The sequence below is a fragment of the Camelus dromedarius genome, chromosome 16, assembly GCF_036321535.1.
Source record: "Camelus dromedarius isolate mCamDro1 chromosome 16, mCamDro1.pat, whole genome shotgun sequence".
Lineage (NCBI taxonomy): Eukaryota > Metazoa > Chordata > Mammalia > Artiodactyla > Camelidae > Camelus > Camelus dromedarius.
This window is the reverse complement of record NC_087451.1, coordinates 47,336,557-47,362,192: the sequence shown is the minus strand read 5'-3', so window position 1 is coordinate 47,362,192 and position 25,636 is coordinate 47,336,557. Positions and strand designations below refer to the sequence as shown.

Genomic DNA, 25,636 nt, shown 5'->3' with positions numbered 1-25,636 from the left:
TTTTCTTTGAAGAATTTGATTTTACACATTTTAGAAATACAAATTATGATTCCTATAGTACATCTTTTTGATTTTTAAATGTACATCCATAAAATAGCCAGAGTGAACTTTATGATTCAGTTCAAAGCTGAGTAATTATTAACTTCTTTAGTTTATAGATTTTTAAAAATAAATCAGCTTTCTTTTTGTTTCCCTCCCCCCAACAGATTGAAGAAGAAATGTTGGCTTTGCAGAATGAACGCACAGAACGAATACGAAGCCTGCTGGAACGTCAAGCCAGAGAAATTGAAGCTTTTGACTCTGAAAGCATGAGACTAGGTTTTAGTAACATGGTCCTTTCTAATCTGTCCCCTGAGGCATTCAGCCACAGCTACCCGGGAGCTTCTGGTTGGTCTCACAATCCTACTGGGGGTTCAGGACCTCACTGGGGTCATCCCATGGGTGGCCCACCACAAGCTTGGGGCCATCCAATGCAGGGTGGACCCCAGCCATGGGGTCACCCGTCAGGGCCGATGCAAGGGGTACCCCGAGGTAGCAGTATGGGAGTCCGCAATAGCCCTCAGGCTCTGAGGCGGACAGCTTCTGGGGGACGGACGGAGCAGGGCATGAGCAGAAGCACGAGTGTCACTTCACAAATATCCAATGGGTCACATATGTCTTATACATAACTTAATAATTGAGAGTGGCAATTCCGCTGGAGCTGTCTGCCAAAAGAAACTGCCTACAGACATCGTCACAGCAGCCTCCTCACTTGGGTACTACAGTGTGGAAGCTGAGTGCATATGGTATATTTTATTCATTTTTGTAAAGTGTTCTGTTTTGTGTTTACTAACTGGGATGTCATAGTATTTGGCTGCCGGGTTTTGTTTTTTGTTTTTTTGTTTTTAACTTTTGGAGAAATTTTGAAAATGGGATTTGATATGTATGTGTGTATACATATACACACACACACATACATATCGTGCATAGCTAAAAGAAATTGGCTAGAGAGGGGGTATTTTCTGAACACTGCAAAAATAGAATGCAGTGATGTGACTTGAGTCATCACTGTTGGACAATTAGATCCTAAGAAGTTTGTGAAGAGATCTAAAGCCTTTCTCCATACCCCAGATTCTTATAAGCCACTCATAGCAGGCAGCATATACTGAAACAAGTTGCTATGGAAACACATCTGTATCCCCTTACCAGTGTACTTTCTTTATTAAATTGGTCTGACTTCTCAGCCTCATTTGGAGTAAAAAAGAACACAGAAATCCACAAACACTAAAGGGTTGCATTGACTTTTTCAGAGAGTAGAAAACAACTTAATTCTTTTTCTGAATGCTGCATAGATCTGTCAGTGAATTTTTTTTTTTTTTTTTTTTTTTGGTCTATTCAATTGTGCCTTCTTTATGGCATGGTGAGATGGAGGTGCTTAAGGAGATCACAAGTTGTGTGGGAATTGCATCAACGAACCTGTGAGCCTTTAAAGGGGAAGACCGGAAGGGTGAGAGAGGCCCCTGAAAGTTCATATGGTGGGTATGTTCAGCAGCAGAGTGAGGACATGAACCCTATATATCCTGACGTTTTGTTGCTTATACTGTGATATCTCATCCTAGCTAAGCTCTATAACTCCCAAGACCCCAAACAGTACTTTTACTTTGTATAAGAACAAAGACACATAGCCAATATAAATCAAATGCCAGAGGTATTTGAATGATGCCATATTTGCAAACTGCCGTCTATTGGAATTCTCACCACACTACATAAACATAATTTGATTACCCTCTTTTGGCTTACGGGATTTCCTGTTTACAAGTAGAATAGCCAATTATTTAATGTTTAGTTGCCATAGTGAACCAGGAGTCACTGAGCCAATGACTTACCAGCTGCTGACTAATCCTCATCACCACTGTAGATTTTGCTGCACATGCAGGTCCTCTTTTTTTTTTTTTTTTTCCTTTTAATTGCTGTTTTTGTTGCTGCAATACTTTGCAAACTTCTAGTTCCTTGAGACTTAGTGACCATTTGGCATCATGTTAACATCACACAATAGGAAACACCACTTCCGGAAGTCTCTAGCCTCAGTGCTAAAGTACTACTGAAAAAGAACTAGCAAGTTTGGCAAATTTAAAAAAATAATAAGTTATAGTGGTCAGGGAATCTCTTGACAAAAGCTAACTTTTTTTTTTCCACAGAGGGATATGTTTTGTTTTGTTTTGTTTTGTTTTGTTTTGTTTTGTTTTGTTTTATAATGAAGGATCAACCCAATGCTGAAAGTTAGATGTTACTTGGTATTCCACTGCTAATGTGGAAATTGAGTTGAAGGTGGGGTGGGTAGGAAGATGTGAGTATGACTCGAAGGAAAAAATTGTTCTTTTCAGTGACAGATGAGAGTTTCTTACAAGTTATTGTCCTGCCCCCTCCCCAGGTGTCTTGAAGAACCCTTGCTGCTAACTCTGGATCCTGCTTTTTTCATATAGTCAGAGGGCTCCAAGGTAGAATTCTCTTAAGTCCCTCTCAGTGATACTCTTTAATTAGACCAGATTAATGACCAAACAGTAATCTGTCACTGTTGAAATCCTGATTTTCTCAACCAAATTTAAGTCTTCCCCAGGTATGTCAGTCTAATCCCCGTGAGTCCCCCCCTTTAGGAGTTTCTGACATTCATTTAAAGGTAACTAGAAGAAAAATTAATATTTTAATGTAAGTCTTTTTAAAATCAAGTTCGCAGTAGAATTCACACACAATTTTAGTCAGGGTTTTGTAGCACTCTGGTACAGTGTTCTGTTGGCCATGCTCGAGATCACCAGTTTTTAGGTGAGCATGATACGTACTTACTTGTCTATCTAATGAAAGGGGATTTTTAAATTTTCTCAGTATATTTTTTGCATTCACGTATTTATTATATAGTATTTCAGACATATTGAGATATCTACCTATTTGGAGGAAAATGATAGGAAAGAACTTTAGAATTAATAAAATGTCCAAAAATATGAATTGATACCTTCTAAAAATTCTTTTTGGATCTAGCCCCTCTGTACTGTTGGAGGGGTGGAATAGGAGTGCAGATCAGTTTTACATTCAAAACTCTTTAAAAAAAATACTACCAGTGATACATGTTAAAGTCCACTCGTGGACTTAAATTAGTCAAATTGAGTTACTGAGTTCATGCAGATCATATGTACTTGCAAAATTGTGATTGAATACTGACTCCACATGTCTATCCAGTAGGGCTTTGTATCTGATTGTGTGGCAACCAGTTTTACATGTAGGTCATGACTATACCTGGACTATCCCATTAATTTAATTTTAATTAAAATATGTATAGTTTGCAAAAATGGTTCAAATTAATTGGTTTGTGTGTGTTTGCAAGATCTGACTTCTGAGGAATCTCACACATGGTAGGAATCATCAAAGAGTAAAGCTTGTAGCAGGAAAATTTGAAATGTTTTGAGAGATTCTAAAGAAGGAAGCAGGCACTTCTGAATCAGTGTACAGATGTCAACATTTGATCAAATTACTTCTACCTCCCCCCAGTGTTGGTGTTCACTTGATATATATGTGTTTAAGAAAATAAAAGTATGGGAAATTTGTCCGGCATGTCAGAAAGTCGTAAATGCTATGTCTGGTATCCAGAGCTTGGCAGTAAAGTTTCTTGTGTTCACTCTCTCTCCCTTTCTCCCTTTTTTAAAGTTAGCATTTAAAAAATGCAAAACCTCATACCTGGAAATACATTGTTCCTAATTGGATTCCCTTCCTTTTGCACATATTTTTTTCTCTGCTTAAAGTCAGCTCTAACCCCAAATTAAAGTATCTGGAAGTATTTTCATTATATAGATAGTCAGCTGGAAAATGTGTTTATATTATTTTTTATTCAGAGCTGCCATTCTTTCTAATCATTTCTGTGCCTAGAGATGAATAGTCTTTTATTTGAAGCTACACCCACAGATATTATATGCTTGGTACTCTAGGCCAAGGATTTATGGGTAAATTGAACTTCTTAGCATAGTTATTACAATATTCAGCTGCCTAGACAACAGGTAAACATCATTCAGTACACTAAAGAAACTGTCCTTGATACTCCCTCCCACTCCCAGCTATCTTTCCTCACCCCCTTTTCAAAAATTGAAAACTCTATGAGTGTCTTTTCCAGACCATTAAGCAGACTTTAGTAACTTTCTGTTTCTTTAAGTACTAAATGTCTGGCATTTTAAACTTTTATAGAATACATTGTGTTGGACACTGGAATAATACTGTTTATTTTCACCTGTGAAAAATGACTTTATCGTACTTGAAACACCTCCTTTGCATTTCTCCATTTGTGCCATTCACTAGTGGAAATAAATTGTATTATACCATGATCTACTGGCTTTTTTAAAAACTGTGTTAAATATGCACATTTTTGGTATAGCTGTTATCATTTGTATGTATATATTGTATATACATATGAGTGTCTATATGTGTGTATAGATAGGTAGATGGATGTAACTCATACTGTACATTTCCATCAGGGCACTTAAGGTTCTGTTAATTTGTTTAGTTATTTCAGTCCTCAGTTAAGGCAAGAATGCGTGTGTTTCTTAAGAATGAGTATTCTGGGTTGATATTTATGAGAAGGTGATCATTAGATGCAATCTTTTCTTTTTTTTAATCCCCTCTTAGCACTTATATGGGTGGAAAGAAAGTTAAGTAAAATGTGGAACCATAAGTTGCAATGCAGTAAAATAGTGCTTGGGGAGGAGCCTGTTAGTGTTTCTGTGAGTTTTTGTCAAATAATGCCATGAAAGATAAGTGATGCAGAGAAAAATGAACCATGGAAATTAAAAACACTGGTGGTGATTCCTCTGCAGAGGTGAAAAGAAACCAATAGATCACATAATCTTCATGTGCACTCCATACATATTTCTTAGTAATGGTGCCATTGAGCTTACTTTTTTTACTCCATTAATACTAACAATTACAAATTTTTGCCAAGGACCAAAACAGCCAAGAAAGGAATTACTGCTAAGGCATCTAAGGTTCTTATAAACTGTAAAGATCAACAGGAAATGGCCACTGGGAGAGAAGGATTTGGTGTTAGTGTGGGGCTTTCTCCCTTTAGCTGCTGCTTCTTGCTTGCTGATAGTTCTTCATGCACCTTCCACCCCTTCGGAGCCACTACCATTCAAGCACAGATTTGGTCCAACACAGCAACCCTTTACTAGGAGGTTTATATGGTCCTGTGTTTTGTCCCATGCTTACAATGTGAAGTGTCTAGTGTGTATTCAAGTCAGAAGATAATATATTTAAGGGTATAAGTGTGAATCTCCTGTAAGGATGGAAGGAGGGGGCTTTTGTTTCTTAGAAAACTGCCTTCTCTAAGGAACAAATCCAAAACTTAGGCTGTCATCTTGGAGCTCCTTACCAAAATACAGATTATTATCAAAGAGAAACAAATTCTCTGTTTTTCCTTATCTAACATGATAGTGCCCCCAACCAGATTGTAGCATTGCCTTTGAAAAGGTACTCAGTCACTCTTAGTTGTTAAGAACTGGAAATTCTCCATCCTCAGATTATTTAAAGGATGAAGAGTATGCTGTACACTTAGCAGACTTGCCTCTTTATGCCAGGACTACTGATTGAAGTCTGTTTTGCTGTGTGTCTGGTTATGTTGTCTGCACTTTTATGAAATTACTACAGTAAGTCTACATTGGAAATGACTTAATTTGTAAAGAAGTTTTATTAAACACTGTCTAGAAAAAGTGAAGCTGAGAACTCTTCCTTTATTGTGCATTTGTATTTTCTACTGAATTCTGGTAGCCCCCTTTAAAGTCACATTGACTAATTTTTCCCTCGTTTATATTCAGATTTTCAAAATTTCACTCATGCAAGGGAAGAGAATCCATTTTGGCCTAATGTTAGTCTTCAGATCATGAGAAATAAGTAAATTAGTATGCACCTTATCTGCCTGTTGTGGGTTTCTTAAACTTGCACTTCTTTCCACCCACCCCAAAATAGATACTCTTTAAAGAAAATAAAGGCAGAGAATTAAAACTGGGGAAGCCATTTACTATGTCACCATCACTGTTAACTGTTACCCAGCAATCATAACTTTTTGAGGTTTCAGAGATTGTGTGTGTATGTGCTTGCGCTTGATTGTGTTGGGGTTGTTTTGTTTTTAAATATACAAGAGATTTTACTTTAAATAGAGAAAAAGGTTAATCCTCTCTGAAACAGGATGCCCACTGGATATACCAATCTGGACATCTGTAGGTAGTTTGCCATGAAAAAGTAGAGAAGATGAGACTTGTGAATGAATGAAAAGGGTATCTTGATACCTAAGAATTCCCCCCAAAGTACGGGTAATTCAACCTGCACAGTTCTCCTTTTCACTCATAGTTTTTAGCAATTATGGGTGAAAAAATCATGTAATTATCTGTAAATATGTAGCTAACAAATTGACCTAGTTTCTGTATTTTTTTGTTTTTGTACTAAAGTTTATAAGTCTGTGCCAGCTAGAGAGGAGTTGCTGTCATTGCCAGTTGTGGTCCTAGCATCTAACCCTGAAACCATCCTAGGTGACATTTTTTAGAATTAATGCTTAAATGTTGTTAAACAGGGGGAAATAAAACTTAATCATTGGTCAGGTTTAAAAATCTTTTGAAGCGAAGTCATTTGATTTAATATAATGGTTACATGTCCTCAGTCATGAATGAGGTAGGGAGCCTCCCTCCCCCAGTGGCCATGTTTACAGAAGTGTGTTTTGTCTATAAAGTGCAAGAGTTTTAATGTGTATGTAAATTATTGCAGGTGATAACTTTATGGCTTGGAACTGTTTATTGGGCTCTCTAGCTGAATTTTCAAATGAAATGAACTATGCTTATTGCTGGCACAGTGATCCCATTTCTGGAGCATTTTCCATATTTCCAGAATTACGTGTGTTCCTTTGTCATTATCTCTTGATATGCCTTTTAGCCTAAGGTATTAAAAGCTGGTGAATATAGATGAGGGAAATGCATTTTTGAAATCCATGAACCTTCATTTGTATGCTTTCATTACTCATGTTATATGTTTCTATGGCAACTCTGAGGTCAGTGGAGTTTAGAAATGAGATACCAGTGTTAATGAAAAGTGTGTACTCTTTGCTTTTGCATGGCTTGGCTTAGCATCAAAGGTATACTAGAGCCACTTGAAAGCATGAAGACCGGTTGTATGGGAACAGGTTTCTCTCGGTGGCACATTTTGCTTTTTCTGAGCCCTCAAATACATTGCCTCAGCATGAACATTATTGTTTCTATAAACTACACATGGTCATGAAGTGAATTATGTGATTAAAAAGGATGGAACGGCTTAATGTTTGCAAATTCCAGTTGGCCATGTGACTGTTTAGCACATATCAGACAAACCTGGGGGGGAAATATCGGCACCCTTCTAGCCCCTTTTTTGTCTTACACAAATATATTTAGTTTATTAAGATGTTGGCTGCCCTTGGTGTGTTGCCAGAAAGCTCTTTTTTGGTGCCCATTCCAAATGTGCTTTCTTGCATTTCATGATATCAAAGAAACCACCACCCCTTCTCCCCGACAGCATTTTATGTCATACCATTTATTCCACATTAGATGGGAATTGTGCCTACTTAGAGTGCCCTTCCAATTAATTACATACATGTGTCCTAAAATAATCCAAGCCAGAGACACAAGTGGGAAAATTTTTTTTTTAAAGTCCACTCAAGGCCAGTAATTTATCTGAACAAAGTATTTTACCACATTATCTTAACACTTGATATATGAGCCTATTAGGAGTTGCAGGTGGTTTCATAGGGCAAAATCCAAGCGGAGAGGGATATGTGGGGTTTCTATTAGGAGATAATTTTGTTATTGTTTTACCTTTTATTATCCTTCTCTGCTAGGTTAGAATGGATTAATTCTCCAAATTTTTTTCTTTTTATCTTTTAGGGAAAATTTTACAAAAGCGATGGTCTGATGTAAATAACATTTTGAAGTATAGTGCACATAATTTCCCCAGACTGTTCCAACCTTATAATCAGTAAATGCTTTAGAGTTTTTTAAATTAACACTTGTGTTGCTAAATCCTATTTATGTAAGTCTGCTAAAATTTTTAACCCATTTAAAACGTAAACATTTAAATAATGGATGGGTTACTCTGAGCAATTTAGCTTTCAGAACCCCCTTGTTTTAGTATATGAAAAAGACAGCCTAATGCGCATTAATGAGGTTGGAGAGACTATGAGAAATATGTATAGTGTATATTTTAAAACAGCTTTGCTTGTATTGTGAAGATTTAAAAACAAACTTGAGATTTTTAACGTAACTATTAACACAGTTTTAACATAAGTTATCCCACTGGGTTTAAGAGCATCTTGAATGTATAATCCTTTTTGTAACCCAGGTTGGTTTCTGCTTTTACCAGTCATCCCAAACATATTATTTATGTTTTTAGTTTTATATACTCATTTACTTTTGTTTTCCTCAACCAGCATGATTTTTTTGCACATGTAGAAATTTTAAAAAATTAATACATCATTTTCTCTGGATTTTCTTCACTTCTTTCTTCCTTTCTACTAACCCTTTACCTTAAAGGCCATATCGCTCCATTTGCATTATTTATGCAAATACAAGGGTTTGTTTTTATTTTTATTTTTGCTATTTACCTAAAGAAAGAAAAATGCTTCAGTCAGTTGCTTTTTTATTTAAAAAAAGAAAAAAGAAAAGAAAAAAAGCTGTAACCTTATCATTTCTGAGTAGACCATTAAGAGACGAATGCACACCTGTAATAGCCCAGGACCAGCTTTGGTGGCTAAAGGGAATATTTTAAATAAGCAAGAGGTTCTTTTCTAAAAGTGGTATATATTCACAATCTCTTTCAATTATTCCCACAAGTCAGGGGTCCAGATAAAATGAGGGTTATCAGCTAACTGATAAGTTATCATTGAGGTTCATCAATGAATTTGTACATTTCTAGTTCCCTTTGGTGAAGGGACAAATGATGATTTTGCAAGACCTAGATTTTTGGCTTGATTTCTTGCCTCCTTTTTTGGCAGCCTTCATCTTCTCATCTCCCAACGCCCTTGAGCCTGTAGGGTTTTCGTGGTGGACGAAGGACCTGTAGTCTTTTGAAACTAGGACTGATTTTTTTGGCGAGAGATTATCATGTTGAAAGTGATGTTCTACCACTTTACCAATGACTAATTTTAAATATACACAGTCCTCTCAATTTTTGGACCAAACAGATGCCCACAGTGGAGGCTTATCAAGGGTTGCAAAGAAGTAGAAGCCTCTCCCTCACTGTCAGCACCAGCTGGTAAAGGTGACTGTACAGATGTGCATTTTCCTTTTGGTAGAAATGGTCCGCAGCACTAACTGGTAAGGCTTATTGTACAGTATATTGTCAGTATTCTTCTGGTTCAACATACCTTATAGTTCATATATAACCTGTATTAATTGTATAGATTGTGCATTTAAAGCTGTTACCAAGTTGTCAGAACATAAGAGCGAAAACAAGGTCATATGTAATATTTTGTTTGTAAGTATCCTTTGTATCATAGCAAAGGAAATGTTTAAAAAAATCAACTGTAATAAAGTAATTTTAGTACACAGTGTCTGCTCAGTTTTTTTAAGTAATTGTATTCGCATAAAGTATATTTCACTTCAGTGACTGTCTGTTGGATAATTACTGAATCTCAGGCACTGTGCTGAATGTTAGGGTTAATAAAAATGAGTAAGATACGGGTAAGAAAGAGCTGCCTAATGTAGACAAAAACCCTCTGGTCTAGTTCCCTCAGGTTCTGTTTGCCCAGACAGTGAAGTGGCTTATTGTGTTGTGGGTGTGAGATAATTCTACTGTAGGTTCTGACGATTTGATGTAGGTTCTTAAGTTTTATGTAGACATATATTGTGGTCTGTACAACTATATCTCCTCCCACACACGTGGACACGTAGGTATATGTAGTCTTGGACCTTGTACAAAGCTTCAGAATTGCCCAGGTGATTTTATATGGGTTTATCTTCCAGATTTGAAAATCATCACATTTTAGCCCTATGTGGAGTAGAATTTCTAATCCAGTCCTGTTGTCTGAAACAGTATTAAAATGACTTATTTTGTCAGAAGGCTAATTTGGAGGGAGGGGGGTGACATGGGCTGGGTTTATATGTCTTTTTAATTAGAAAATCATTTTAAGTGTCATTTTAAAAAGTAGACTTTCAGATGATCTACTTTATTGAATAGGTTATCAGAAAAATGGCTCTTTTAACTTTTTAACATGGCTTTTAAACTCCCAGAATGTTGATATTGAGCTGTTTTGACATTAACATTTATATAGTGTTTAATTTGCCTGAGTTGAACAACTACGTTAGCAGAACCAAGATTAGATTCCAAGTGTTCTATCTCCAACATTGCCAACATCCCACCTTGAATTTGTAGGAACTCAAAAAGGGTTTAAAAAACAAGATTTATTTTCTGCTTTATCCCCACAATTGGGCTCTTCAAACTACAGTGGAAGAAAAGTATTATAAAACATGTGCTTCTAGCCATGTCAACAGCCCAAAACAAATGTCATTGACTAAACACACCAAAGATGCTCTGAGTTATGCTTAGAGTTTAAAGCTATCCTACCTAACTATAAAAGAAATTTGAACATAAAAAAGTGGTCAGCTGGTGGTCAGCTAGCTCTGCAGCCCCAGTGGTTATAAGGCAGTGCTACGTCTCGATGCCAGTTGCAGAACCACGGTTTCCCTGTACATGTCCCAGATAATTAGTGACTAATTGCTTATTTTCAGATGCTTGTTCTTACGGATAAGAGGGAGACAAGGCTGCCGAGGGTGTTAAGGCTATGCAGGCTATGCAATAAACTTTTGGGGTGCCATTTATAGATTAATGTGTATGCTCCCCCGTGGAGTTGTGCACTCCAGCGGCTCTGAAAACATTCTCCTTTTGTTGATGTCCTTTACTTTATGGAGTGTAAAGTGAGCATTATTTACTGTCATCTCAGCCAGTGATTGACTAGGAAAAGGCAAAGTACGGCACAAAGAGCACTGGTTTGGGTTCTGGTCTTTAGCCCCATTACTACTTACTGTGAGATCTTAAAAGTCACATCTGTATCGACTGTCACTTATAAGAAATAGGAAAGTGGATGGTTTTTGGCTGGAGCAAATGAAGCAATGTGAAACCTATTGGCCATAACACAGTTATCAGAGAGAGAGTGTGTGTATGTGTTTGGGAAAGGGGTGGAGAGGGTTTGCCCTCAACTGGGCAACCCAGCATCCCAGTGTGTGAGACTCTAAGGTGCTGCTTTTCCAGGCCTTTCCCAAGTTTGCAGTGGAATTAATAACTGCAATTTCTTGGCTTTTTAAGAACTGGAAAATAAGATTCTGATCTGAAAGCAGATGCTGCCTCATGATAGAGGTCTTTGAGCTCTGGTTGAGGAGTTAAATGGACTTGAATAGTTAGGATCCACCTGCTTTTATTATTTCACTCTATCCTGACAGACCTAAATTAAGGCCTATTTATAGTCTCAGTCTTTTCATATGGAACAACTCATAAAATAACTTCCCCAAAGTCATAGGAGTCACAGATCTGAAGTAGAAACTAGAACCCACTTCTCCAAACTACTTCAGTACTCTGTCCAACACACAAATTACTAATTGCCCACTGGAAAATATCTCTATGTAGGTACCATTGATCATCAGGGAATTTTGAGCCTTTGGGAAATTATTAGTCTAGAGCAGGAGGCCTGGTTGTTGATTAAACAGAGCTGCCACTGGTTAGTGTTAGAGCACACAAGGTTAGATGTATAGAAGTGAAGCAACGACCAGCAAATAAAGAATGTGCAGTGAGGCCCTGTTAACTTCACAGGTAGGTAAGCATGGCTCAGTAGACAGAGGACTTAAGAAGACAAACAGCTCATTTGTTTCTGGAGATTTAAAAAAAAATAATGACATTCCATTGTTGCAGGGAGACTGCAATTTATTATTCAGAGGCAAACAAGTTGGAGAGAAATTTTTGTTCAACCACACTGCGATAGACACCAGAGCAAGGTATTACCTTGTTACATACACAGGAAGGCTGGAGGAGCTGGATACATTTGTTTTTGATGTGTTAGTATCTTTTATTGTTTTAATGACACTCCACTTTTCCTTCAAACTTTTGTCTTCCTGGATACTTTAGAGCATAATTATTGGATGTCTTAAAACCCTATCACTTTGGCACAGTTATTTTCATTAAAATTTTTATGTCATGTCCCAACTCCCAGAATTTGGATCAGGTCTGTGATCTGATCCTCAAGCCCCTAAACCAACTGAAGTCTTTACAACCCACTGAGCTCATTAGTGTTATTTCAGTTTACCCACTCTCGGATGAAAAGAGACCTTATATCTAATCTAGACCACCTTTATTTCTCAGCACATCCCCTCCATGATGTGTGCCAAGTGGCAGTCTAGCCTGCATATCCCTCCAATGATGTGAGACTTCCTGCTTCCTGAGGCATTCCTTCCATCTCTGGGCACTCCCTAGGTAAAACTCCTCAATTTTAGCTCTGCAAACTGAGATAACTCGTGAGAACTTTCTGATGTCATCCTTTGTGGCTTGGCTGTAGAGTCACAAATGCTCACTGATATCATTTGGCACGTTCTGCCAAAGTGGCCAAGTGTATCTGCTTGTTTAAACAGGGAGGGAAATTTATACTAAAGTTTAGTTCTAAAGGAAGAAACCTTGACATTACTAAGAGTGACTGACAAAGGATCTTGCAGTCTGGGTGGAAGATGAGCACAGAGGACCTTCTGACTCTGACGTGGTTTTGAGGTTATTTATAAAGCCAAGAAGACACTTCCTGTGTAGACCTCTTTTCTAACAGTACTCAAGTCTTAGCAAAGATATCTTCACTGAAAATAGAGATGATGTCTTCTCAAAATGAGGATTTGATGCCATGTTTTTCATATTGTCATCTCTGGCCAAGCCACCTTAGAGACCCATCTATAAATACATAAAATACTAAATCTTTGAGAGAATTAAGTTATAGCTTAGCACAGGCTTTGGTATCAGAGGTGAGAGCTTAGTAAAACTCAAAGAAACCTTCAGAAGCAACTGTCTGCTTCCTGTATTCTGATCCAGTGGGTGGAGACACAGAACTCAGTTTCTCCTTCTGAGATAATGCTACCTTTATTGTCATTGGGTTGTTTCTGTTTTTGTCTTTGTTTTTCCTTTTACCATTTGAAGGTATTTATAAATAATGAAGAGATCAAAAGGGAGGCAAGCAAGTGAATGAGGCCTGAGAGGATCGTAAAGATTCACTACCTGGAAAGTTCCCAACTCAGTGGTATTTCTTTGGTTTTTGTTTGTTGTTTATTTCTTGCTTCCTCAAACTTGTAACTTGTCAGTTTGTTCAAGGGCCATGCAATCTCTCAGAATGTGTGCCTGGGGTTCCTCCAGCTGGTTTCATATAATTAGCTGTTAACCAAAGCAGAGCCAATTTGGGTGATTCCTTCATCGGTAGACTGAAAGACAGGGTCACCCAAACCTGCTTGGACAGGGACTACACTTTCTTGGCAAAAATGAGCTTTCATTAAATGGTGATGAAAAGATGAGAGAGAAGGAGCTTCCTGAGATCAGCTGAGTATATCTGGCACAGGCACAAGGGGCATGGAAGACAACTACTTAAGGGTTAGGTCATTAAGGCTGTGGATCCAAGGGAATCAATGGAGCCCGGATTAGGGCTATTCTGCTGTTCTGAGAGCTTTAAGACTATAGGCGAAAAAATAACCAACAACTGATGTATGTATAAAATAATATATGTATTTTCCCCTACCTCACCGCCACAAGCTTTCTTTCCTATAAAAAAGGAACCACAATTTCTCCAAAAACTATTATCTTAAAGAACCAGAGTCTGAGGTATCTGGCCTAGAGAAACAATCTAGATTTTAGCCCTTAGGGGCCCCTTAACCCTGGGAAGGGTGGGGGATGGGGTGTTAAAAAAAAACACTAGACTGCTTCCCATTTTGCCATGAGGTCTGAATGATTGTAGGATCTTGCATATGGGACTGCAGGACCTAATTAACTGAAATCTCCACTGTACCAGATGCTAGGGGAGAGGGGTGGCCAGATGTCAGTAATTCTTCTTCACCAAGCCTCATACCACAGCTGTTAACCAGAAGTAGAACGGCTTCTTTAGGGTTCACTCCCTTGTTATTTCTCCTGCTTACAAATGGTTGAAAGAATTTTAGATGAAAAATGTGAGTTTCTTTTGTATAGCACAGGGAACTAGGTTCAATAGCTTGTAATAACCTCTAATGGAAAAAAATATGAAAATGAATGCATGTATGTATGTGCATGAATGGGACATTGTGCTGTACACCGGAGACTGACACATTGTAATTAACTGTACTTCAATTTTTTAAAAAATGTGGAGGAGGAGAAACAAGAAGTGGGGAAGGATGGAAGTAATTTTTTCATGACAGAATAATGTGCCTTAGACAATTGAGTGTTGTCTGCATTTCAGTTCAGATTCTTGTATAGTTCAAAGTTTCTTCTTATTTGATCTAGAAGAACAAGGATGAGCTAAGATTATACAAACCTGAAATCATGGCCCCGGGAATTTCATACCAAGCCTTGGGATATGGCTTTTGGTAAACATCTTTCCTCCTTAAAATTGCCAGGATGGAGCTTCCTGTCAAAACAGTTACCCTCTTTCTTGATGACAAATTAAAATAAAGCTGCTGGCAAAGCTTTTTTTTTTTTTTGGTAACTGGATGTCCTATTGTATTGTTTAATGGCCTAATCCAAATCCATGTTTTGTGGATCTGTCTGTACAATGCCTTATTTTATTCTGACCTTCAGCATTAGTCCTCATAAAACCAAAGAGCCAAGTCACTGAGTGGCCAGATCCAGGAGGAAGCTTTTTCTGTATCTACATGGATGTCCTTTTGAATAATTGAGCAGAAAAAGCATGGTATTGTGAAATATCAGTAAATCATTGAGGCAGCTCTAGCCAATCTCCTGGAAATTTTGTTTGTTTTTCTCTGGTCCCAGATGTCCCTCCAGGCTCTGGAGAGGGAAAAGCTAAAGTAGTGTCAGAAACGAGGGCAATGAACCAAAAAACACTTAAGATATGAGGTTTATATTTTTACCACTTAGAGAAAGCCCACATCCCAGGGAAAAAACAACTCTTACTAGAATTCTTTGGAGTAATTCCCTAAAATGTTCCTGGAGGGAGCAGCTAGAGTGTCTGAGAGTCTGGCTCCTTGAGCCATAGTCAAGCAGACTCTGCTTGCAAGGACTTCCTATTAATAAGTCATCCTTGGAATCTCTCCAGTGAGTCTTGAGGTTCTAGGCTAAAGCCCCAGATCAGCCCCACTCCCAATGAGGACTTGCAGAACTTGTCCAAAACACTGGACCTTAGTATTCCAGACACAGGCATTCACACTCTCAACCTTGTCACCCTCACCAACCCAGTCTCAGCACAGCACTTACTGTCTCTGGGCCTTTCTCATAGTCAAGCAAGACTGATGCAGCCACACAGCTCTGTGAGCTGCTTCCATAGTTGCCGCCACATGAAGTCAGCAGAGCACCACAACAGCAGGAAGAAAAAGAGGGAAGTGGGACCAAGACACAAACATCCTGTCCCCACTACATCAAGTGGCTCCAGCTTGAGAACCAGGGTCATAGAGCTGATTACTTATGTGGGACAGACCTGCCCAATGGCTCACAAAAACTCATCTTCATCTTCTCTGTAGTCTTTGCTAGTGAGTGAGCATCTTCTCCTGAGTCCAGGGACTTAAATGGTGCTATTCTTTGACTTATGAGGCTGGTGACAGGAAACAGTGACCGGAAACGGGCAGTTGCTGAACCACGATGAGCTGAAATGTATAGGACAGGGCCCAGGCAGGAGTTCTGCTCAGGGGAAAGTGAACACCAGCTTGCTGGAAGTTCCATCTCTTTCCACAGACCAGTTTAAGAGTGAAGGAGCTGAGTCAGCTGGAGCTGCCTGCCACGTTCAGTCCTCACCACCTTCTCAGGATTTAGCCATGACCAGCTCTGTTCTTCCTTGCAGGGCTTGGGGATAGTTCTCGGGTTATGTCTCACCTTGTATATGATCTCTTCCAGCTAAAGATCTCCTCCAGATAGGAAGAGGGAGAGACCTCCCACTTTGGCAGGGTTCCCCAGCGGCGCCGGCCCCCTAGGCAAGAAGCTCGACGCCTGCTCAGCCCTTTCATCTTCTCTTCCATTCGGAAGAACTCAGTCAAGGCCCGGAAGTACTCCAAGATGACCTCGTGGCTCCAGGCTGGCAAGGGCTCTTGGCGCAGGAAGCCACAGTGGCCTCCATGGCGGCTGAGCAGGAGGAAGAAATAGGGGTTGCTGTGAAAGAGTTCAGTTGGCAGAAAGTGGTTTGGGGGCCCGCACACGGGATCATCAGCACTACAGATACACAGCACAGGTACAGCTGCCTCGTCCACATCCCGGAGGGGGTCGTTGTGGTCCCAATAGGTGTCCCAGCTGATGGGGAAGCTCTTGGTGTGGCAGAAGAGGGTCTCCTCAAACTCTCGCAGGGAACGGCTCCTGAACAGTTTTCCGATGTCCACTGTGTCCTCCAGGGCGGTGGCATACCTGGCAGCAATAAGTTGAATGGAGAAGGTAGGAAAGAGAGGGAAGAATTAGGGAAAACAACTGACAGCAGAAGTCACAGAGTGGCAACCCACAGGCCAGAGTCAGAGGCTTTCTTTGGCCATACAGTCTATTTTAAAACTTCCATTTCATTGTCATCAGTTAAATGCAGCTATCTGGCTTCTCGGGGGAAATAAGGAGATCTGGTGAAATGGGCTAACATTCCTCATGGTAACAATCAAGGTATTTCCTCCCTCCTTCCTGTGTTACAGTTCCTACCAGGCCTGTCATTCATGGCATTACCTGTCCAGCCCTGGGGCATTTGACTTTCCAGGTGCTGAGCTACAGTGACAGCTCTCCTTTTGACTCCAACTTCTGAACCTCTATAGGGAACTTGCAATGAACTGTTACCTCCTGAACCCCTCTTAGAAGAACTCACTGACTCAAGCCAGCAAAGTGACATTTTACTTTAAGTTGTAGTAGTTAGTTTGTTCTTTGAAAGTTAATATGCTGTCCAGATGATAACAAAGGAGTGTGACCTTGATCAGCGGGGCAGGTATTCCTAGAGAGGGCTGAGTGGCAGAGGAAGTGACTGGGAGTGTACTTAATTTACAGGGTGAGTTTCCAAATAGGAACCTGAGAGCAACTGCTCTGGAAAAGAGGGACATTATTGCCGTTTCCACCTCCATGGAGAGGTCCTGGAACATTGACAAGGAGGCCAGGATGGGCAGCTCAGAACTTTGTTTGGATTAATCCAGACTTAGCCAGCTGAATTTGGATAGATGCCTTCTGCAAACATTCAAAAAGATTTGCCCCAAGTTGACAATCCCAAATTTTCATAGGCAGGGCAGTTCCTAAAGGCCCAGGTTTCCTTTCCACTTCCCTCACCTGATCCTCCAGCTGGTACCCAGGGTCAACAGTGATGGTGGTCATTTGGGGATGGAAATTGGCAATTAAGCCATGTGAGAGCATCTTGCCCCTGGACTGTTCTGGCAGCTCTGGGTTGCCATGGAAGCACATGGTCTGTTGTTGAGTTCAGGGCTGACCTTTTCAGAACAAGAGGCAAAATGGGGCAAGGAAAGAAAATCACAGTTGCTACCATGTATTGCTGCCAGGCTAATGCCAGGCCCCTCACTTTCTTTAACTCCTATTACGCTTATAACCATCTTGTATTATTAACTCCACTGAACTGGAGAAGGATGTGAGGCTCAAAGGGGCTAACTAAGTTGCTGGAAATTCAGGATTTGAACCCAAGTGGGTCTGACCCCACATCCCAGGTCTTTCTGCCACACCACACTGTTGCTATTACGTCTTTGACCTCATTCTGCCATCTCCTAGGAGAACAACGGTGTAAGCTGAGGCCTGGTTATTTGCTGTGGGAGTGTCACTTAGGTCTTCTCAGTGGAAAAGTCTCCCCTTTCACCCTGACGGTAGGTTACTACCTTCTAAGAAAATTTTAAAAATTATATTTAAGTATTCTTTAAGTTTTTGTATTAAATATTGAGTACATACCTAGGAATATGCAAAGCATTTGTCAGATCTAAAGAATTTTAACAAATACCACCAAATTTTTTATTTCTGTCACCTCCAAGCTCAGAGACCATAAGGAAATATTCTGGACAGATCATCAGTAAGCAACTGCTTCCAGAGCCCTCTTTGCTGATTTCACAAGCTATGGACTAAGTGATGTACATGTCAGGTGCTGCCTTTGCTTCTGGTGGGTCAAGTGCTCAGGTTGCTAGGATACAGTGGGGCTGAGGTGAGGCCAGAGGGCCCCAGGGCAGGAGTCCCTGCTTTAGTTAATGAAGCTGACTGAGTCGTCTGTGGCTTTCAAATCTACTTCCTTGATTCTGTCCAGACTAGAGGGCTTGGACGCTTCAGAAAAACGTGTGAGAACTTTGCCCCAATTGCTCTAAACCTGTTTGATTCAGTACCAGGCAGAGCTGTTTCTCCGTGAGCCCCAAACCTCTAATCCCCTCCCTGCCAGTCTGCAGCTTCCGTTACCCACCTGCTGAGGGCGATCTTCTGGTGGAGCAGAAAGCCCCGCTCGTAGGGCCAGGGCAGTCCGGCCTCAAACCACTCGCGGCATCGTAGCACCGGCGAGATGCAGGCGGCGCCGGTCACGTAGCTGGAGGAGCCACACTCACCCAGGTAAGACAGCAGCAGCGCCGAGCCTGAGCCTTCGCTCACCGCGAACAGCGGAGCCGCGGGGTGTCGGAAGCGGATGTAAGTGATGGCCTCCTTGAGGTCGGACGGGTCCCCGAAAGGCTGCAGCCGGGGGCTGACCAGCGGGCAGTCGTGGTGGCCTCGACGGTGGAAGATGACCGGGTAGTAGCCGCGCTCCAGGGCCAGCAGGCAGAAGCCGAGGACGTTGCGGGTGAGCCGTCCCCACGCATTGGGGATCACCAGCAGCACTGCCGGGAGGCCCCCGGCGTTGGTGAACCGATGGCTCCGGGCACAAGGTCCCACGACCCAGTCCAGGGCCACCAGCCCGTCGTCCGCCAACTGCAGGTACTCCCGGGCCAGCTCAGGCCCCGGCCCCACTGGCAGCACGAAGTGACAGAGGGTCTGCAAGTGGGGTCCGGAGAGCCAGGACCGCGGGCCGGGTTCCAGCGCCGCCGAGCGTCGAAAGGCGCGCAACAGGCACTGGGCCAGCGCCGACGGCTTACAGATAAGCCTGCATCCTCCCGGAAGCGGCTCACGCCCGTCGCTTAACTGATCTGCGGGGCTTCGGCCATACACCTCCTCTTTGTGGCCCTGGCCCCCGGCCCCCGGCAAGGTCCTCGCTCCGACGGCGAGCCTCCCGGGGCGCCGCAGCCACGGGGCGAGAAGGCCAAGCAGAGCGAGAGCGGCCAACAGGACGAGGGCGGCGCCCCACGGCGGCATCGCGAGGCGGGAGAGTCCCCGGCGAGCGGTGGGCGGCAGTGCGGGGACGTACCCTCCGCGAGCTCCCGGCTCTGTCCGCAGCTCCGCCCGGCCCCGGCGGCTGCCCAGGGCCTTTCCGCGCTGGGGGGCGGGGCGGGGGGGCGCGCTCCGGATTGGCCGCGGCCCCGCAGAGGCAGCCAGTTCGGACCCGGCTCCCCTCACCCGCCCCCCATTCCCGCCCCCGGCCCTTTGTACAGCGATTGCGACAAGCGGGAGCAGAAGGTGAAAGGAGCCGAGGCCACGGAGAGGGAGCGAGGATGCGCTGGCGAGCGGGAAGGGAGTGGGGAGGGCAGCGAGCCGAGGAGTGGGGTGTGGGCAGCAGAGAAGTGGGGGAGACTCGGAGACTGAGGCTTGGGGGACGACGATGAGTCTCAGAGTCCTCTGTCCCCGTCCCTCCACCCCGTGGGGTGTGTAGGGTGTGTAGCTGCCGGGGAGACCCTGCGTCGCTGAGCCCTCAGGAGCCGCTATAGAGAAGTAGCAAAAGGAAGACGTGAATAAACCGCAGCTCCCGGCGTGGGCTCCCGGGCTTCCGCCGGGCGCCTTGCAACTGCAGCTGGAGCCACCAACCGCGTCTCCGTCCCCGAACTCGGCTGTGCTCTCTGACCTCCATGTTTGTCTTGGCTCCGCGGGCATCCCCAACTGCCCAATAACCTGGTCAGGCGGGGGTCTGGCTCGGCCAGCGAGAGCCAGCACAGGCGTCGTGCCCCGACGGCGGGTTTGCAGCGGGAGGCTAGAGAGCCAAGGAATACTCATTCCCTTTCCTGCATCAGTACGCTGTCCCGATCCCCCTGGGAGTGTGGGACTCCCCTGGAACCTGGCTTCAGGTAGAGGAAATCAACACCGCTCCCCAGGAAGCACTTCCCTAAAAGAAACAGCCCCAAACCTCCGACGATAAGGTGGAGGAAAAGAAGTACTCAGGTGCCCTTCCAGGGGCGACCTGGCCATGTCAGGGAATAAATCACAGCCCATCAATTCAATAACTGGCAATTACTGGGGAACGAGAGAAGGATAAATCCCCCCATGTAAATCACGTGGGAGACGTTTTTGCTCTATTTCAAAGTTTTGGGTTATGCATCTCAATCTTCACCCTCCACTTGTTTCCCATCTTTCCTCAAAATTCTGAGCTGGGCCAAAAAGAAGGGCAGCGGGGAGAAGGCAGGAGAGTAGGCGCCTCGCTTCAGGGGACGTCCGGCTTTCGCTCTCTGCTGGGGCTGAGGCCTGTGCTTCCTCTACCTCAAGGTGACCAAGGTCTCCTGGGACCCCGCTGACCACCGCTGAGCCAACCACGAGAGCGGAGGCTGACGTGGGGAGCAAAGCAGCCCCCAGCCCGGTTCCAGTTTCCCGGGACTTCTGGGCCTGGGGAGGGTGGAAGCCTGATGAGACCTTCCAAGGCTCCTCCAGGTTCGGGCGCTATTTGCGAGGGCAGGAGTGGGATGAGCTGAAGGGGACCCTTTAGAGCGGGGACCTTCTTCTTTCCACAGCTCGGACTTCGTGATTCTGCCCCTCTTCAATTTGCAGGTCACATCGATGAGTCTGAAGCAGGTTTGCCGAAGGCGCGGACCCAACTTCCGTCCTGGGCCATACGGTTCACAGGGATCTCATTTCCCTCCCTTCTCCCGGCTCCACGATCCCACCCATGCGCTGCAGCTGCGCCCTGCAGGCCGTGGAGACCCGCTGGGACCAGTGCCAGGGCGAAGGAGGTGGTCCCGCCTGCCTCCCAACGCAGTGCGCAGGACACCGGCTCTCACACAACTTTCCGGCTCGGGGTTGAGGACGCGTGCGCGCAGAATCTGGGGCTGTGGGCGGGCACTGGGGCGGGGCGGGGACGCGGCGGGAGCGACCCTGAGCTGCGGGGCGGGGCGAGGCGAGGGGCGCGCGAGCCTGGGGATTCGGAGCGCGCGGTCTGAGGCGGGGGTGGGACGGCGCGCGCGCGAGCCCGGGCCTACGTGGGCACGCGGGCGGCGCGAGGGCGCGGGGGCAGGGCGAGGCGGCGCGCGCTCCCTCGCTCGCAGGGCTGCGGGCTGCGGGCTGCGGGCTGCGGGCTGGGCTGGGGCGGGCCGGGATGGCGCCTCCTCCGCCTCCGCCCCAGCTGCTGCTCCTGGCAGCGCTGGCGGGGCTCCTGGGTCCCAGTGAGGTAAGGCGACCCGCTCCCGAGAAGCCTTCGGCCCGGGATCTCAAAGCGCTTTGCCGAAAGTTCGTCCTGAAAGGAGTAGCGTGCGGAGATGGGACTAGGAGTTCTCCCCCAGCGGGCTGGGCCTGGGAGGGAGAGGGCCGGGCCCTCGCCAAGGCCGAACGCCCCAGCTCTTGTGCGCCTTGAGCCTACAGGTGGTGGCTGAGCCGGCAGAGGAGGCGGGAACCCGTTGTCCCGAGGGCTTGTGGCCTCTGCCCCCACAGGTAGGGGCCTGGAGGGCGGTGGGAGAGAGGGGTGTGCAGGGGTAGCCCAGTCCCGCCCAGCTACCGTCTGCACCTCTGCCAGTTCCTCCGGTCCTCAAATCACCAGCGCCTCCATCCCAACGTGATGCTGTGGGCCTGCTGTCTCTCTCCGCTCCCATTGAGTTCCCCAGGGGCTCTAAGCTGTCTTCTACCCCCATGTATAGGTGTCACCAAGAGTAACCTACACACGGATGAGCCCGCGGCAGGTAAGTACAAGTAGGAGGCATCCTTGGTGTCTGCGCTGAAAATAGCGAGCTCCTTGTAGGCTTTTTCTGCTCACCAGCAGAGTTCTTTACCACTTCCCTGGGGAAGAAGCAATGTTCTTAGTCCCAGGACGGTAAGCCATAGTCTTTTGTCCTGTGCAGTGCTGTGTCAGGAATGTTGTTGAGTAGCTGGCTGTGTGGGCAGGAGGCTGCAAGAGGAACTCTGAAGGTAGCAGGAAAAAACAACCTATTCTCCAGCTCTGCTGTGTGACTTTGGAAGTCTCCTGACTTCTCTGGAGCCCAGTTTTGTGTAAGGGAGGTTATTAGTAATGTCTGTCCCCATTAGGAGTAAACAAATACTGTGGGACAGCACTTAGGAAAATAGGAAGCTGTAAGGAGTGTAGGTACCTCAGGTTACCAACCAAACTGCGGGTTCACCTTGTGTGGCTGCCTGTTTTCATTGCCAGTGGTCAGATAGCTTCTCCGTCCGTAGGGTTTTCCTTTTAAAATATCTAACTTTTTTTGCTCCTTGTAATAGCTCCAAGCCAAAAGAGCTCATGGAACCTACCTGATTCCTTTCCCCAAGCAGCCCTTTCATTCCACTGTTCAGAAACCAGTGGCTCCTTATTTTCCACTTTATCATGGCCATACTTCCCTGTCTGGTTTTTCAGGCTCTACCTAGTTAAGTAAACCTTGTCCAACCTCTCCAAATCTTCGGTTCCTCTCCAATCATATTGGTCTGCTCACCACACATATGAGTGCTAGGCTTATTCCCATGGCTGTACCACTGTTCCCGCTTATTCTCCACCCCTGGCCTGTCCTGACTTGAAGGAGGCAGCTCTGGGCCCTCCTGCCATCCATCCCCTTCCATCTTCAAAGCCCAGTGCAGGAGTCAGCTCTCCTTTGAGACTTTTCCTAATCATATCAGCCCTCATCTGTCACCTTCTCCGAATTTGTGTAATGTTTATAATTACCTTTTATACTTTAACAACTAATCACTTTGAATTTTGTTAGTTTGCGCTTTCATTTGCATTAATTCTGTTTCCCTGAGTTTCCTTTACATTCCCTGCAAGCGGAGTCCAGGTGTTCTCTTTTGGCATCTCCTCCAGCACCTGGCACTAGAGCTGTGTCAGGTCAGCTCAATCAAAGAATAATTAATAATTGATGAAGTGTTTCCATGCTGAGATTGTGCTCCTGCTGCCTATGTTCCCTGTATTTGGATGCTTTGGGAGATTAAATATGTAGATAAGGTCAATACACAGAAGACCTGGTCTCTAGTTGAGGGGTGCTTACCCTCTAGAGTGGGGACCTGTAGAGCCATTGTGGCAGGTCCAGAGGAATAAAGCTAAAGAATGTCATCTGAGTCTGACAGGGTTAACCACGCCTGCTGTCATGAAAGTTGTGAGCATTGCTGGAGAGGAGGGATGAAAGGAACACTTGGAGGCAAGAGGGAGTGCACACCAGTATCCCTTTATCCTTTCCTGAGCTCTGAAGATGGAAGGAGCATCTGCCCATCCTGGGAGCCCTTTAAGCTGGCTCTCCAGGATGAGAGAACTTGGGATTCTCAGCGAGGGACCCTGGCTTAATACTTACACTCCTTTCCTCCAGGCTGAGGATGTCAACTTCCTCTACCACCCTTGTGTCCACCCCTGGCTGAAGTTGCAGCTTGCCCTCCTAGCCCATATTTGTGTGGCCCAGCCCTCACTGGTGCCTGACTCCAGCCTCACTCAGGATCGGGTAAGTGGTTGATGAAAGGTGGTTGTCTGGCACTGGCAGAGGCTGCAGCCCCATGTGCAGGGCAAGGGAAATTCAGGGGCTTCCTCTTGCTTGTTCCTCACCTTCATCTTAGCACTAACAGTTATCTCCTTTCCTAGCCCCTGGTGCTGGCAGCATGGGGGGTGGTGCTGGAGATGGCATGGGTGGAGCCAGCCTGGGCTGCCCACTGGCTGAAGAGAAGGCGGCAGAGGAAGCAGAGGAAGAAGGCATGGTTTCGCTCTGACAGTTTTTCTGGGCCCTGTTCCTTGGTGTCACTGCCGGGCAGAGGGAGGCTGTGCTGGAGAGGGTGTGTGCAGGTGAGGGGTGCTGGCCCAGGCTTGGTAAGTGATGGGGTCATTGGGTTATCTGGGCAGAGAAAGGGTGACTGCTGTCTCTTCTCCTCGTAGGCCCCGGCTTTGGCCTTTGCTCTGCGAAGCTGGCGGCCCCCAGGCACAGAGGTGGTATCAAGAGGCCCTAGGCACTTCATTCCCAGTGGTGCCAAGAGGCGTGGGCTTCGGGCTGCCCTGGGTCTCCAGCCCACCCCCTCAGCGCTGAGGTTCCCCTCTGTTTCCCCATGGAGCTTGGAGGCCAAACAGCCCATGTTAGGACCCCAAAGTGAAGAGGGAAATGCCCCATCTGTGCCCACAGTCCCCTTGCTGCCTGGAGAGCCTGGAGGCAATGCCAGCGCCAGGATAGAGGCTCAGGTGCCCAAAGGGCAAAGCAGCCCAGGGGGCTGTGCCTGTCCAAATCAGGCTTCTGCAGCCCCTCGGGCAGCAGCGCCTCCGCGGGCAGCCCGGGGCCCCACCCCCCGCACAGAGGAGGCTGCCTGGGCTGCCATGGCCCTGACCTTCCTGTTGGTGCTGCTCACCCTGGCCACGCTCTGCACACGGCTGCACCGAAACTTCCGACGTGGGGAGAGCATCTACTGGGAGCCCACAGTGGACAGCCGGGACACAGTGGCTGGTGAGAAGTGCCCCCTCCTCATCCACCCAGGCCCACCCCCACCATGGCTTCCCTGCCCCTGATCGCTCCCCACCCTGTCTGTAGCCGTACTGAAGCGGAGGCTGCTGTTGCCCCCTCGCCGGGTCAAACGCTCACGCAGGAGACCCCTCCTACCGCCCACACCGGACAGCGGCCCGGATGGGGACAGCTCCGAGTGACCTGCTCCAGGCCTGCCACTGTGGCAGGCCGGGCTCCTCCTCCCGCCCGAGGCCGCGACCTCTGCCACGTGGACCGCGCGCAGGGCCGCCCCCTGGTGGCCAGATGGAGCAGTCCTGCCTAAGCGCTGCAAAGGGGCTCGTCCTTGGTGTGTGGTTAGCCAAAATGGGGGTGGGGTGGGGAGAAAAAGGAGCTGTTTTAGCCTCCATTGTCAAGACTCCCATGTTTTTCTTATTAAATTATTTTAGTAGATCCTGGAGTTGAGCTTGGGCATCTGCCACAGACACACTGGCTCCCACCTGGGACACTGTCCTATGCCATTTAGGTTGTGTCTGAGGTAGGGGGTTTATAAAATCAAGTTGGGCACCCATTGACTTGCCTCCTGTTGCCAACCTGGCCTGAGAGGCTGGGTTTTAGGAGCATGGTAGACCCCGCCTCCCACCACCATGGGTTGCTCCTGGTAGGGGAATGGTGGTGGTAGTTACTGAAACATTGTTATTTCCAGGACTCCTTCTCTAAAAGACAACACAGGGGCTTCCCTTCCCGCAAGGACAGGGACTGGAGCAGTCGTGGTCTTCACTTGCTTCATA

At 45.5% G+C, this 25,636-nt stretch overlaps 3 protein-coding genes across 5 annotated transcripts in view; 2 read left to right on the top strand and 1 right to left on the bottom strand.

Moving 5' to 3' along the window:
- TAOK1 (TAO kinase 1) overlaps positions 1-9,577 on the top strand; it is a 113,388-nt gene extending 103,811 nt beyond the window's left edge. For both annotated transcript variants that reach the window (XM_010978947.3, XM_031468452.2), the window contains one exon: positions 207-9,577. In XM_010978947.3, the coding sequence (XP_010977249.1) occupies positions 207-668 (462 nt within the window). In that variant the 3' untranslated portion in view covers positions 669-9,577. The remainder of the gene's footprint in view (positions 1-206) is intronic.
- A 5,106-nt stretch (positions 9,578-14,683) lies between these two features.
- Positions 14,684-19,551, bottom strand: ABHD15 (abhydrolase domain containing 15). Its single transcript, XM_010978946.3, has 2 exons — positions 18,581-19,551; positions 14,684-16,575 (listed from the first exon to the last, which is right to left on the bottom strand). The coding sequence occupies exons 1-2, from the start codon at positions 19,456-19,458 to the stop codon at positions 16,050-16,052; spliced, it is 1,404 nt and encodes a 467-aa protein (XP_010977248.1). The 5' UTR covers positions 19,459-19,551; the 3' UTR covers positions 14,684-16,049.
- A 1,904-nt stretch (positions 19,552-21,455) lies between these two features.
- On the top strand, positions 21,456-25,298 carry TP53I13 (tumor protein p53 inducible protein 13). Of its 2 annotated transcripts, none has more exons than XM_031468464.2 (7): positions 21,456-21,631; positions 21,823-21,891; positions 22,095-22,136; positions 23,742-23,870; positions 24,008-24,115; positions 24,296-24,851; positions 24,936-25,298. In XM_031468464.2, exons 1-7 carry the CDS (start codon positions 21,560-21,562, stop codon positions 25,046-25,048), a joined length of 1,089 nt encoding a protein of 362 aa, XP_031324324.1. In that variant the 5' UTR covers positions 21,456-21,559; the 3' UTR covers positions 25,049-25,298. The 2 variants fall into 2 exon arrangements, with proteins under 2 accessions (XP_031324324.1, XP_010977246.1); XM_010978944.3 differs by having other exon boundaries at positions 21,472-21,631; positions 24,008-24,205.
- The last annotated feature ends 338 nt before the right edge of the window (positions 25,299-25,636 follow it).